This window comes from Sprattus sprattus (genome assembly GCF_963457725.1).
Source record: "Sprattus sprattus genome assembly, chromosome: 1".
Taxonomy (NCBI): Eukaryota; Metazoa; Chordata; class Actinopteri; order Clupeiformes; family Clupeidae; genus Sprattus; species Sprattus sprattus.
In genome coordinates this window covers 62,232,267-62,246,598 of record NC_137920.1, presented here as the reverse complement: position 1 = coordinate 62,246,598, position 14,332 = coordinate 62,232,267, and the positions used below count along the sequence as shown (strand labels likewise).

The 14,332-nt window shown below is 40.3% G+C and overlaps 2 protein-coding genes across 2 annotated transcripts in view; both read right to left on the bottom strand.

Annotated features, from left to right (window-relative positions):
* The window catches only part of LOC308364290 (protocadherin gamma-A11-like), a gene marked incomplete at its 5' end in the record, with an annotated part of 212,701 nt that extends 205,066 nt beyond the window's left edge, over positions 1 to 7,635 (bottom strand). The window contains one exon of the mRNA XM_080837379.1: positions 5,221 to 7,635. Within this exon, the coding sequence (XP_080693505.1) occupies positions 5,221 to 7,635 (2,415 nt within the window). The remainder of the gene's footprint in view (positions 1 to 5,220) is intronic.
* LOC308364346 (protocadherin gamma-A4-like) lies at positions 1,283 to 3,637 on the bottom strand (the record flags this gene model as incomplete). Its single annotated transcript, XM_080837463.1, has 1 exon — positions 1,283 to 3,637. The coding sequence occupies one exon, from the start codon at positions 3,635 to 3,637 to the stop codon at positions 1,283 to 1,285; it is 2,355 nt and encodes a 784-aa protein (XP_080693589.1).
* Positions 7,636 to 14,332: the final 6,697 nt, after the last annotated feature.

Here is a 14,332-nt window from a genome sequence, read left to right as displayed (position 1 = left end):
TCAGCCAGTGCAAAACTGTATTATAGTATTAGCATGCAGTGCGGTTTCCTCTTAGGACAGGTATAGGTGAAAGGGCATGAATTAAATTAATTATATCATTGTTAAAAAGGCACATGCATTATCTGTAAAAACGTTATCCCTAACACAGTATCACTGTGCCAAACTGTTTCAGCATTACTGCCAACCTGTCATGATCGTTTAAAAAAACATAATTCCACATTCTACCAGGAAAAATGGAATAAGATGTAATCTCACTATAGACACCTTCTCTCTGAAATATTGACATAAACACACAAAGACATAAATCTAAAGACATCCCAAGTCACCTGCTAGAAGCAGGACATGGACCATTCACAAAAAGAGAGTGAGAAAACAAATGAACTGCTTTGGCAAGTCATGAAGGGAGGTAAAATTGGACAGGTAGAAAATGATAGATCGAAAGACGGGTAGATGGGTCAACAGATAGATAAATAGACAGATGGCCTACTTGATCTTCAACCTATTGGTATGTCAACCGCAATACTAAAGTTCCTCCACCTTCCTCCACCATGCATGGGCTTCCAGTCTGATGAACTATCACACGACCACCATATTAAATGGATCACAATCATAAATGCGTATTCCACTAGACACCAACATCTCCTACTAAAAATGCACAGAGAATGAGCCCCAATAAGCAATGCAAACTGGTGAAAGAACATGTCCTTGTATAAACAGTAACTGTCAAAATATGGCATCACACAACTATTTAATATTCTTTCACAGACTACTGATATCATCAAAGGAGTCTTTTAGCATAACTGTTATTTCTGAAAAAGATCATAAGGAAACAAAGAAGGAAAACACTATAGTCTCTGGTTAGCCGGGTTAAATCAATAACTCATCATACTATGCTGAGGTATAATTCATAAGATTCATCTATGCCCATTTAACCAACCTCAACAAAGCTTACAACACATCACATATCAACTCACTTATCAAATGTATCTAAGGCAATGTATTTGGTATAAAAGGTCACAGATCAGATTGTGGTAATCAACAGTATACATAGCATTGAAAAATCTGTGATAAACAGTTTGCATTCTGAAAATGCAAAGAACATCAGTCAGAGGATACCCGACTGACTATAGAATCAGCTGAATTCTAATCAAGGGAAAGCAAATTTGGAAATCCGGCAGCTGTTTACAAGTAATGGATAGTGTTTGGAAGGACAGAAAAGTACTTATGTTGCCTTGTCCTAGGTCCTTAGAAAGTGACCATATCTTTATATTAACATGTATAATTATAATACATATTCAAACAAGAAAATATTTAAATAATTTACCAGAGTGGAGCATTTTGATCCATTCTCAATGAAGTCAAGTGAAGTGAAGTTAAGACAGTCACTGTTGTCAATTGGGCTCCTCTTCAGAGTGGTGCCAGAAGGCAGCGTGTTGTCATTGTAGGATGTAACAAACTTGAAGTCACTCGTACGTGACCCTGTCGTCATGTAGGCGTCATAGTTGTAAGTACTACGGAGAGTTCCAGTTCCATCAACATCTGCATAGTTGGGAGGTAAATATGCACTGGGAATGGCTACTGCTCCATCAAACAACAGTCTGGGCTTTCTCCTGTGGCAAACCCTTACGGCCACAATCAGAATGATAAAAGTGAGGAAAAAGGTAGAAACAGACACCAGAGCAATGATCAGATAAGATGTGAGTTTAGAATTGCTCTCCTCATAAGACATGTCTTTCAGTTCAGGGACTTCAGCCAAGTTATCAGAGATGAGTAAATATACGGCACAGGTTGTAGAGAGAGAGGGCTGTCCGTTATCTTTCACTGAGATCACAAGGTTCTGCTTCATGCTGTCAGATTCAGAAATGTCCCTCTGAGCCCTGATCTCTCCACTGTGGAGACCAATAGTGAAAAGTCCTGGATCAGTTGACTTCACGATCTGATATGACAGCCACGCGTTCTGTCCAGAGTCAGCATCAACAGCGATCACTTTGGAGACCAGCGAGCCAGAAAGAGCAGCTTTAGGAACCATCTCAGTCATGAAGGAGTTTCCTTCTGGAGTAGGGTATAATATCTGAGGAGAGTTATCATTCTCATCTGTTATGAACACACTCACAGTCACGTTGCTGCTGAGTGGAGGAGAACCATTGTCTCTGGCTACAACCTGAACTTTGAAGCTTCTGAACTGCTCATAGTCAAAGGGCCTCACAGCATGGATTACCCCTGTGTCTCCATTAATGGATATATATGAGGAGACAGGAACACCATTGACCTCACTGGGCAACAGAGAGTAGAACACTGTGCCATTCTGTCTCCAGTCTGGGTCTCTCCCAGTAACAGAACAGACAGAGGAGGCAGGCTTGTTATTCTCAGTCACATATGCGCTGTAGGACTGCTCCTCAAATACAGGTGGATTATCATTTACATCAGATACAGACAGATGGATCGTTTTAGAGGAAGACAGTGGTGGAGACCCTTCATCAGTAGCTGTTATTGTTACATTATAATCACCTACAAGTTCACGATCCAGTTCAGCTGTAGTAACCAGTGTATAATAGTTTTTAATTGATGGATTTAATTTAAATGGAACATTCTGCTGAATGGAGCAGTGAATCTGTTTATTTCCCCCCGTATCTTCATCCAGAACATTAATAATCCCAATTTCAGTGCCCAGGGCTACATTTTCAGGGATGAGAGCATTGAGTGATTTAATAGATATCACAGGAGCATTGTCATTAACATCTGTGATGTCTATATTAATTTTAGCCTGAGAAACCAGCCCAGCTCCATCTTTTGCCTGAACTCTTAATTCATATTTCGATTTTTCCTCATAGTCTATTTGTCCTACCACTTTGATTTCTCCAGTCACTTTATCAATAAAGAAGAGTTTGGCTGCTTTATCAGATATGCGGCTGAATTCATATGTGACCTCTCCATTTGCACCTTCATCTGCATCTGTGGCGCTTACAGTCACAACCACGGTATCTAAAGGAGAATTTTCAGGCAGACTGACTATGTAAGCGGGTTGACTGAATACTGGTAAGTTGTCGTTGGCATCAAGGACAGTAACATGAATAAGCGCAGTGCCAGATTTGTGTGGAGTGCCACCATCAGTAGCAGTAAGCACTAACGTTACCTCTTCCTCCTGTTCACGATCAAGATCTTTATCTAAAATTAATTCGCTATATTTTCCTCCGTCTGAATTAGAATGCACGTCTAGAGAAAAATGATCGTTCTTCTCCAGCGAATAGCCTTGAATTCCGTTTCGGCCCATATCAGAGTCGTGCGCCTCATCCAGAGGAAAACGACTGCCTTTATTAGCGGATTCTCTTATCTCCAGTTTGATTTCATTGTTCGGAAAACGAGGTGGGTTGTCATTTATATCCTCAATTTGTATGAAAATCCGATGCAATTCCAAAGGTTTCTCTAAAACCAATTCGTAGTTTAAGGAGCATGATGGCTGTGACCCGCACAGCTCCTCGCGGTCTATTCTCTTCAGTATAACCAGTTCTCCATCCTGTAGATTACAAAAACGCTTGTCGTTACTCTCCATGTCTATCCGAGCCTTACGATCCGATAGTCCCTTAACACTGACACCAAGATCCTTTGCTATATTTCCAAACACTGTGCCTTTCTTCATTTCCTCTGGCACGGAGTAGCTCAAATCGCCATTACAAGGGCGCAAAAATCCGAGAATAAATACAATCCAGAAAACCGCATCATGTAAATATCCTTTGGAGTCCTTCATCGTGCAGTTCAGAAAAAAACAGTATAGTGTACTCTCATAAATGACAAATTATACTAGTCTAAGACAGACTTTTAGGTTTTGCGTTAAGATAAGCTAAATCAAAACGCTCGAGGAGTGCTAGACCCTCATATAAAGGCTTGCCGTGTTTAGCGACGTCCTATAATCTCTAATATAATATTAAATCAAGGGGCGGCGATGCGCTTTTAAAAGGGTAAAATTGGTCAATAGTGCCACTTGGAGTACATTTTGTATACTGCATATCGTCAACCACACTATGTTGACTACAACTCGGAAGTCTTACCAGACTATTGTGGCGTTATATTTTCATTAAAATCCAGGTACATATCTAGCAAAGACTTTTAATCAAATGAAGTGTGTCACTTGTTTGTTAAAACAGTTGTGGTGAATGTGTTTGCTTGACCCTTTGTGGATGAGAACTCTATGTTCTGCAGGAGACATTATGCAGCAATATGTAGTCAGATTAGATAAAACTTGCCTCATAAACCTGGAATGATATCTACTTTTGGTTTTGGCATTATAGCTGAGCAATCATTTACAGACACATACTTAACTACAACATTAAGTAGAGATTTTTAGTTTGATTGTTTTCATGAAAACGTGGAAACATTGACATTTCAAAATATCACCGCTTATGTCCAAACATTGTTCTTGAAGTGCTTTTCAAACAGTTTTCAGCAACACTGCTCAGCTGAAGCAATCTTTTCAAAAACATTGATCCAGACTGAAATCCAAAGAGATGCAATGCATCTCTGTTGTCTTTAAACTACAGTTCCATAGACGCAAATATCAAACAATCTAAATCATAAAAGGTCAAAGCAAAACAATTCTGTACATAAATCTGATGTTTGAGAGACCAAACTGTACATTGCTGGATCTGTCAGCTTTGAATTCCTCATAACTACTAAAAAAATGTCAAACAGTAGCCAACCACATTTGCACAAGACAGCAGTATCAGCAAAGACAACAAAGGTCACGACTCAACCTACCAATAAAACAATCACTACTGGAGGCTTTGATTTCTGTATTAAAGCAACAGTGCAACAATTTTCCACTGCGTGAGGTATGTTTATAAGCAACTCGTTTTAATTGAATCTAATTACTTTTAATGATGTATGTTCACGTGAATTACAGATAAATACACCTGTCGCCATCCAGCAAAAGTAGTTCTGTGACTCAATAGACCAACACTTCGTACTGCTGCTTTCAAGCAAGTTCAACTAGAAAGTAGACTTCACATGAATAAAAGTTAGCTACAAAAGCTAGATACTGTGACAATAGCTTGAGTTACAGTAAAACTTTAAACCGGAAGACCATGGAATCTGTTTCTGATGTAGTGAAAAACAAAACCGCTCAGGTAATTCATCAGAATTATGACATTCTAGTGGTATATGTTCTTCAAAACAACCAAATTATGACACATACTGTATGCTTAGAAAACAAGGATTAATATTTACCAGAGTGGAGAATTTGGATCCATTGTCAGTGAAGTCAAGTGAAGTGAAGTTAAGACAGTCACTGTTGTCAACTGGGCTCCTCTTCAGAGTGGTGCCAGAAGGCAGAGTGTTGTCATTGTAGGATGTAACAAACTTGAAGTCACTGGTACGTGACCCTGTCGTCATATAGGCATCATAGTTGTAAGTACTACGGAGAGTTCCAGTTCCATCAACATCTGCATAGTTGGGAGGCAAATATGCACTGGGAATGGCTACTGCTCCATCAAACAATAGTCTGGGCTTTCTCCTATGACACAACCTCACAGCAATGATCAGAATGATGAAAGTCAGGAAGAAAGTGGAAACAGACACCAGAGCAATGATCAGATAAGATGTGATTTTAGAATTGCTCTCCTCGTAAGACATGTCTTTAAGTTCAGGCACTTCAGCCAAGTTATCAGAGATGAGTAAATATACGGCACAGGTTGAAGAGAGAGAGGGCTGTCCGTTATCTTTCACTGAGATCACAAGGTTCTGCTTCATGCTGTCAGATTCAGAAATGTCCCTCTGAGCCCTGATCTCTCCACTGTGGAGACCAATAGTGAAAAGTCCTGGATCAGTTGACTTCACTATCTGATATGACAGCCACGCGTTCTGTCCAGAGTCAGCATCAACAGCGATCACTTTGGAGACCAGCGAGCCAGAAAGAGCAGCTTTAGGAACCATCTCAGTCATGAAGGAGTTTCCGTCTGGAGTAGGGTATAATATCTGAGGAGAGTTATCATTCTCATCTGTTATGAACACACTCACAGTCACGTTGCTGCTGAGTGGAGGAGAACCATTGTCTCTGGCTATAACCTGAACTTTGAAGCTCCTGAACTGCTCATAGTCAAAGGGCCTCACAGCATGGATCACCCCTGTGTCTCCATTAATGGATAAATATGATGAGACCGGAACACCATTGACCTCACTGGGCAACAGAGAGTAGAACACTGTGCCATTCTGTCTCCAGTCTGGGTCTCTCGCAGTAACAGAACAGACAGAGAGGGCAGGCTTGTTATTCTCAGTCACATATGCGCTGTAGGACTTCTCTTCAAATACAGGAGGATTGTCATTTATATCTGATATATGAAACGTTAAAACTGCAGTTGAAGAAAGCGATGGTAACCCTCCATCTGTAGCGGTCACTGTTACATTATATTCAGCAATATGCTCCCGATCAAGGGCAGCGATGGTAGACAATGTAAAGTAATTTTTTATCGACGACTGCAGTTTGAATGGACTATTTTCGTTGATGGAACATTTGACTCTGCTGTTTTCCCCTGCGTCTTGGTCCTTAACATTAATCACTGCGATCTCAGTCCCAGGTGGGGCATTCTCAGAGACTGGGTTCACAAGTGATTTTACTATTATTACTGGTGCATTGTCGTTTACATCGGATATCTCAACTAATACCTTGCAGTGTCCGGCTTGGCCACCTCCATCTTCAGCTTGGACCTCTAATTCATAAGAGGAGGACTTTTCGTGGTCCAGCGGGCCGAGTACCTTAACTTCTCCAGAATTTTGGTCAATTTCAAATAAACCTTCTGTCTTTGCTGACACATGATTCATATAATAGGTCACCTTTCCGTTTGCGCCAATATCTAAGTCACTTGCGCTAACTGTGACTACAGAGGTTCCAGGCAGCGAGTTTTCAAACATTACGACCCTGTATATTGGTTGTGAGAAAACCGGGGAGTTATCGTTGATGTCAGTAACAAAAATCTGAATAACAACCGAGCCTGATTGAGGAGGATTACCGCCGTCGACAGCAGTCAACGCTAGCGAATACTCCCCATTTTTTTCACGATCAAGACTATTTTTAAGCACTATGTCTACATATCTGCCTTTGTCGGCTCTCTGGTCCAATACAAAATGCTCGTTTTGACTGAGTACATAATTTTGTACCGAATTTATTCCGACATCTACATCCCGTGCACGAGCCACCTGGAATCGAGAGCCAGTTGGTTCATTCTCGCTTATTTCTAATTTGATTGAATCTTTAGGAAAGCCAGGAGCATTGTCATTGATGTCTTGTATTTCTAACGCAATGTTATGCAGTTCAAGTGGGTTCTCCAGGATAAATTCAAAATGCAGAATACAAGGTGCGTTTGTGCCACAAATTACCTCTCGGTCCACTCTCTCAAGAACAATGAAATTCCCAGTATTTACATCAACTCCACAATATCGTCGCTCCCCCTGGTATTCCACTCGTGCATTACGAGTTTTTAGTCGGTTTAATTCCAGATTCAGATCCTTGCTCAGGCTTCCAATTATATGATTTTTCTTAGTTTCCTCTTGAACAGCATACCGAACATCCGCGAACCCTATCCGGATCAACGTTAAATAAAACGAAGCCAGCAATTGCCACTTCACTCCAGATACAACCTCGCCCATGCTGCAAAACAACTGCTGGCCTGCGATTCTCTCCTTTCTGTTAAAACGTAAACAATACAATACACCGTTTCGAAATTTAAGACGAATAGACACACTGTGGTGAGACGAGAGCAGAGAAACGCTGCAGGATATTCACCCTCATTTACATAAAAAATATGAGGGGAGGGTTTCCATTAAAAAAAACTAAAACGGTGAGAGGACACCACCTTGAGGTATGATTTATAATAACAATGGTGTACCCTATGGTAATCTTTAGATCTTCTAATTCTACTGATCAAAGTAAGATTCAGATATAGAGATTTGTTCAACTTGGCATTATTTCCAGCTGATATTATATTAACAAAAGAAAAGGTGTGTGGGATGATTAGTCTGGTCGATTTCTCACTACAACTCCATTTCAATGAGATAGTCATCACACGTTTTATCCATGTCAAATAAAATGGCACATCAGAAGAGTCTTGGAAGATTTGTGTTGGCAGGCAAGGCACTGTAGAGGCTTCAGCACCATGGATAGCAACCCCGATCTTTCAAGGAAAGGGGACACCGGCGCATCATACTTAATCAGTTCCATATATCATAGTCCATTATTAAACAGCAACAGCAATTTGGTCTGATTTATTCTTTATACACACATTAGAAATCCTCTATTGCAAAACAGAACACAGAGAAACCAGCATGTGGTTCCTCTGATTTAGGTTAAGAAGATGGTCTTGTTAAATACCGATTTGGTCGCAACAAATCACTGAATCAAAATACATGTGCCATCACACCCGATCCCTGCTTTTGGACTGCAAGACATAGCACATCAAAGCCATGGTTAGAGTTGCGTCAGTGGTGCTTTTCAGACAGCAGCGGCGCGCACAGTATTGCATGAGGAACTGCAATCCATTGCATGATATGTCTCGAGTTCTACACAGAAATCGCAGAATCCGTTGTTATTCACAAAGTCATATATAATATGACAATGAATAGACATAAATAGACAATGATGTCTACATTTCATAAAAAAACATAACATAAAACAGATTTTAAAGCCATTAACTCTTACTACCAGAGCTATCCAGAAAAAGGAAATAACTCACCGACTGTTTTCACACTCGCGTGATTTTTACAGCAGAAAAACATAATCTACAAATATCGATTGCTATAACAGATCTTATGCAACAATGATCTGAATGAAACCACACGTTTCAACAACGTTGCGTTGTATGTTTAAATAAGGTAACGCCGTCCTGTACACCGTATTAGGGTAAAGCCGCAGCATCATTAACCAAAGACAAACACTTTCACTATTTCAACGCCAGTTGCTGCCTCATAATGTGACTGTCTTTCCGCTATTCGTTATTTATAGGGAGGCTAATAAAGGGCACCTATGAGTTGCATTGATCATAATTATGACCCTGGTCATATAGGCTTGGCCCGCAAAAAACTCCTCCAGATATAAAGAATTATTCAGTTATGCATAAATGGCTTCTGTAGGTTAAGTCAGCAGCCTAGAGATGGTGAATAAAACCCCAGTCCAACAGAAATCGTATTAGAGCTACACATAGTTTTGAGCATTTCAGTTTAATTTCAGCATTTCATGTTGCACATATATTTTCTATCCTGAAGAAAAAAAATGTAAATGCTTTTTCTCTCTCTCCTTCCCTCCTCCCTACCCTACCCCCCCTCTCTCCTTCCCTACTCCCTACCCTACCCCCCCCCCCCCCCCCCCCCCCCCCCCCCTGTGTTTGTGTGTGTACATGGGATGCAGTGATACAGGCATCTGAGAATAATGCCAATTCATCTTCTCACTGTTACAAAACCACTCAGCGCCACAAACTGTGGGAAGATAACAGCAGACGCTGATGAGCCAGTCTGTTTTACCATCATGCACAACCATGACAGGACACCTGCACTAGTAAGGACAACAAGAGAAGACCCACAACAAAGACTCCACCCTGTTCATGTTTCTGCAAAAGATGCATTCGATCTAAGATGCTGTCTTCACATTACAAAGAGAAAAGATGCAGGACTGACAAAAACGTGAAGGGGAAATGAAGACATAATTTAATAAATGATTACAAGTGTATGTGAAGTTTCATTGTATTTTACTATGTAAACAAACACTGACAAAGATGTAAATGTATGAATGAATAAACAACACTACAACAGGAAACTATTAAAGAGCTGCATGTTTTCAGGGTAATTCTGCTTTCTGGTGGCTAGATGGCACTGTGCTTCTGAATCTGAGCGCTCAAGGTTGTTAAACAATGGTGTAATGCTGCAGTGATGGATGTAACAGGACAGTGTGTCCTCTTCCACTTTATGACTGTAATTTGTGTTTCAATCATTTTACAGACAAGTACTTATTTAATACTTAAAAAATGTCCAACTTAAAACAACATTAATTATCTTTTATGCCTGAACATGAGTGTAGGGAACATTTCTTCACTTGGCAGGAGTAGCATGACTAAAGTGATGTTAAATTGGCTTTATAACATTTATATCTACTAACTAACTCCCTAGATGTTATTTCTTCTAAATCCAATCACTCTCTGTTGAACAAGCAATTATTACTTAGTGTCCATAGTGTTACGTGCACGGCTCACATGCATGAAACATAAAGGGGAGGCCATGCGAATTTATGATAATAATAATACAAGTTATTTATTAATGATTACAGGTTTATATTTATAGGCAAACGTGTAGTAATTGTCAGTGTTGTAAATAGAAACCAAAGATGTAATGTAAAGTCAGTTAAATGGTAATCCAAAACCAGCGAGTATCCAAAACCAACAAGTTTCCAAAACCAACAATCCAAAACCAATCTCTATCCATCGATAACCAAATGCCGGGAATCCAAAGTGACTCCTGACTGCAGTCTGATCAGGGCTTTTGTAGCCCGTCCAATCACTGATACACCTGCTTCCAATTACCTGCTGTAGAGACAGAACAGGCATGCAAATATCACAGGGCAGGGCCTAGACCTGCCAGGGTCGTAACAATAGTCTCAGGTTACTGGGACCATACAAGGCGATTTTCAACATTACAACCTATGTTTAATGAGAAAGGTGATGATGTATAGCACAGGACATAGTCCTCCATCCCACCTCTTCAAACAAACTAAGTAAGAGCTACAGGGATGCTGGGAGTGAGTTTGGTGAGTGTGTATTTCTGTTCGTGCTGGTCAAAGTAAAGCCACTCCTGCCTGCATTGAATTCCCTTGTCTGCGAGCCTCTGTCCCTTCAAGGTTTAAGTTTACTCCAAAACGTCTGCGTTTGCACAACACGGACATGTACGTGTCGTTTGTGTATCCAAAGTATACCAGTTTTGCTGTTATGGACATGGCTCTCAGGGCAAAAGCTCAATCACAGTTTTTAAAATAATATCTCTACGTTGTGCTAAACTACAGACTGTTTCCAGATTTTCTTTTGAAGGTATACATTCATGCGCATCGTGCTCAGACCTATAGATTGCCATGTGTCAAGAATTTGAAGGAAGGGACCCAATCGCAGACCAGATGCAGAGAAGATCAAAAAACACAGAAGCACAGAAGACTCAAACTAAGGGGGAAAAAAATCTAAAAACACAGACGCAGAGAACTCCAACTAAGGAGTCCAACACACGCAGGGTAACACGCATCAAAATACAGAAGCACGGTAGAAAAGGAACACGCTTTAGCACACAGCTAAACAGGACCGAATCTCTACCCGTACAAAACTGACGAACCAACAAGAAACAGACTGGACTTAAATACCAAAGGGGGAACTAGACAACAAGACACAGGTGAACTAAATCAGGCAAACCAACAGGGTGATAAGTTGGGAAAGGTGAGGGGTGGAGACACCGACAACAACAAGGGAGCACATGGTAGGAACAAGGGAGCACATGGCAGGAACAAGACACAGATAGGAAACAATGGCACATGTGTATACAACGTAACAAGTATTATATATAATAATCTTTTGGCCACCAGAGGTCAATGTGCCAAATCGTGGCAATGACTGCCACGATTCAGGACAGCCATGCCCATGGGAGTACACTTTAGACTTGAGCCACCAACTGCCTGATACCTTGTCATTGTCTGACCTTCCGTCTTGTCCTCCTACTGATAGCAACAGTACTCACCAAAGCATGAAAAGACAGAGTGATGTGTCCACATTTTTATAATTGTTCTACAATAAAGAATCACAAACCACTGTAGTGAAATAAAGTGCTTTTCCTACCTGGATGCACTCCACCAGCTGCTGTGTTATTACTGAATGACCATCCATTTCACACTGAAGCTTCTGTGGAATTAAAGAACAAAAAAACATATGCTGATAGAGATTATTTCCAAACACTGTTACTGACTTAAGAATATAATAATCAAGTGCCTTGTATTAATATATTCCTTGTATGAATCATGTGCTTATGGAGCATGGATTTTCTGTGTGTGTGTGTAACTAGAATATTAGGTGCCACTTAGTCTGCATATGAACAAGAGCATGTTTAGACCAGAGGAGATAAGAAGGGAACTGTGCTTCTTCCAGCCTTGTGCAAAACTGCCATCCTTGCAAGACAGGGAGCCTCGGACGTGAGAAATCCACCACGTGGTTATCCCTGCTGAAAGCTAAACTTCTGACTATATAAACCTTGTGCGATGTGTTTATCATGGCCTTCACTTTCAGCCTTGTGCTGGGAGGGGAGCCCGATTGCTATTGTTGTTGTTGTCTGTCTAATAAATATACTTTCATGCAGCTCCGGAGTCCTGAGGTAACTAGGGTGAATTTTCACCTATCATATGCAATGAACACTTCCCACATAAGGTAATTCACAGAGATAAAAAAGGTAGTTTTTAGTGGGACATGAGGAAAGAAACCTCACCAGCGTGACTTACAGTCTGGAGCAACTGGACTAACCAAAACACCAAAGCAAAGAAACCTTATACCACAGCATAACAAGGACCTCCTAGAGCTACATGTCCATCACAAGCTCAAACTATGTACAATGCCAGATGCCACCATACAGACATACAGACATACAGAACTCAGCAAGACAGGTGCATTCATACTGCACAAGAATCAACTAATTGAGAATCATGTGTACTAAAAGCAGTGGTCTTCAAAATAATGCACATCACAATAGTATTCTCTGAAACATAATACTATTCAAATGTCCATATACAGATTGTACATATTGCTGTTGTAACTACAGTAATATAACGTGGAGATATGACATAAATTGCGCAAGTCAGAGAAAGAGAAAAGGAGGCGAGAACACTGTTACTGCGTTTACAAAGCAAAGCCCACATATAAAACAGCTCTCTTAGGATGAGAGGCAAACATCTTAGATCAATGGCATCAATGGTCACTACAGTGTAGGATACACCAGATTGAGATGGATACGTTTTCAATCCCCTGCTGCAACAAAAGTTCAGTCAATTTACAACACTCCTAGACTTTGGAAGCTGAGGTTCAAAATCCACTCTGAGAAGATTCAAATGCAGTAGGCAATTTCTTTTGTCAACATAACGATCTCCAAATGGCATTACAGGCCTTTGGCAGTAAAAATAAATTGCTCTATCTCAGGCTTGGTAACACTGAGGCAATGCTCTGCCATCTCAAGCCAAGGAGTAGTGTAATAAGTCAGACACATATTTTTATTGTCAAATAAAAACTAATATTTTTAGATCTACTGTATTAATGTAATTATGAAGGTACACACTGACAACATGTCCTGCATAGAATAATCTACAACAAGGTATGTTGATGTTGTTTATAGATTTTTAGTTTTACATTTCATGACAGTCACCAAATACATTGCAATGAAGCCTGCATCAGAGAAACAAAAAGCTATACCTAATATTTATCATAACCTATTACTGCATCCTTTTAGGTTTTTTTAGGCAAATCTGTGGTACAAGTACAGCCTTAACTGTGCATTATATATTGTTTAAGTATGTGTTATCCCAACTGCTGCTACATCTTTATAGTGAACCACCAGATGGTCATGTATGAAGTTCTCTGATGTTAACCGACGACGACACATTTCTTGACCCTTTCACCATCGCTGTTTCAAAGTCTAAATGAGAAACGTAGAACGTCGAACCGTAGAACGTTTGTTGGGATTCAAGTGTTCTGATGATAAAAGCAGTTTTGTGAACTACAACTTTTAAAGGGCCATGACGTAGGGCTACTCCTAGTAATTGGCTGTCAAGAATGTTAGTGTATTGAAATGGCAACCTAAGGGTGTGTAGGCCTTAATACAACTGTCATGAACAGGTTCAATTTACCGGATTATTTCTGTTAGCATGATGGCCTCTGAAACGTCAAGTATGTTAGCACTACTTAGCACACTATATCAACAAAGCTTTCCCATAAATGTTGACAGGTGCTAGACTATTTAACGCAACTGTGGTGACGCTGTATGGTTAATGGTTTGCTGTGCAATTATGTAAATGTGGTGGCCAATAATGACGGACTCATTCTGTGTTCAATAATGAGTTAATTCATACAACTCAATTAGACGCCACAATTCCCAACTCACCGAATGTGTGCGTCCAGTCTTGTCGCTATTTTAAACATTTCCATTTCGCGGGTTGTCACAGTTTGGAATGTATTTCGTTTGACCTTTTACAATAACGACATTGCTTTACCAATGCCACCCTCCCCCACTTTTTAACAAACTCAAATATAGTCACCCTACGTTAGTAAACTTTTAAAGTGTGGGTCCC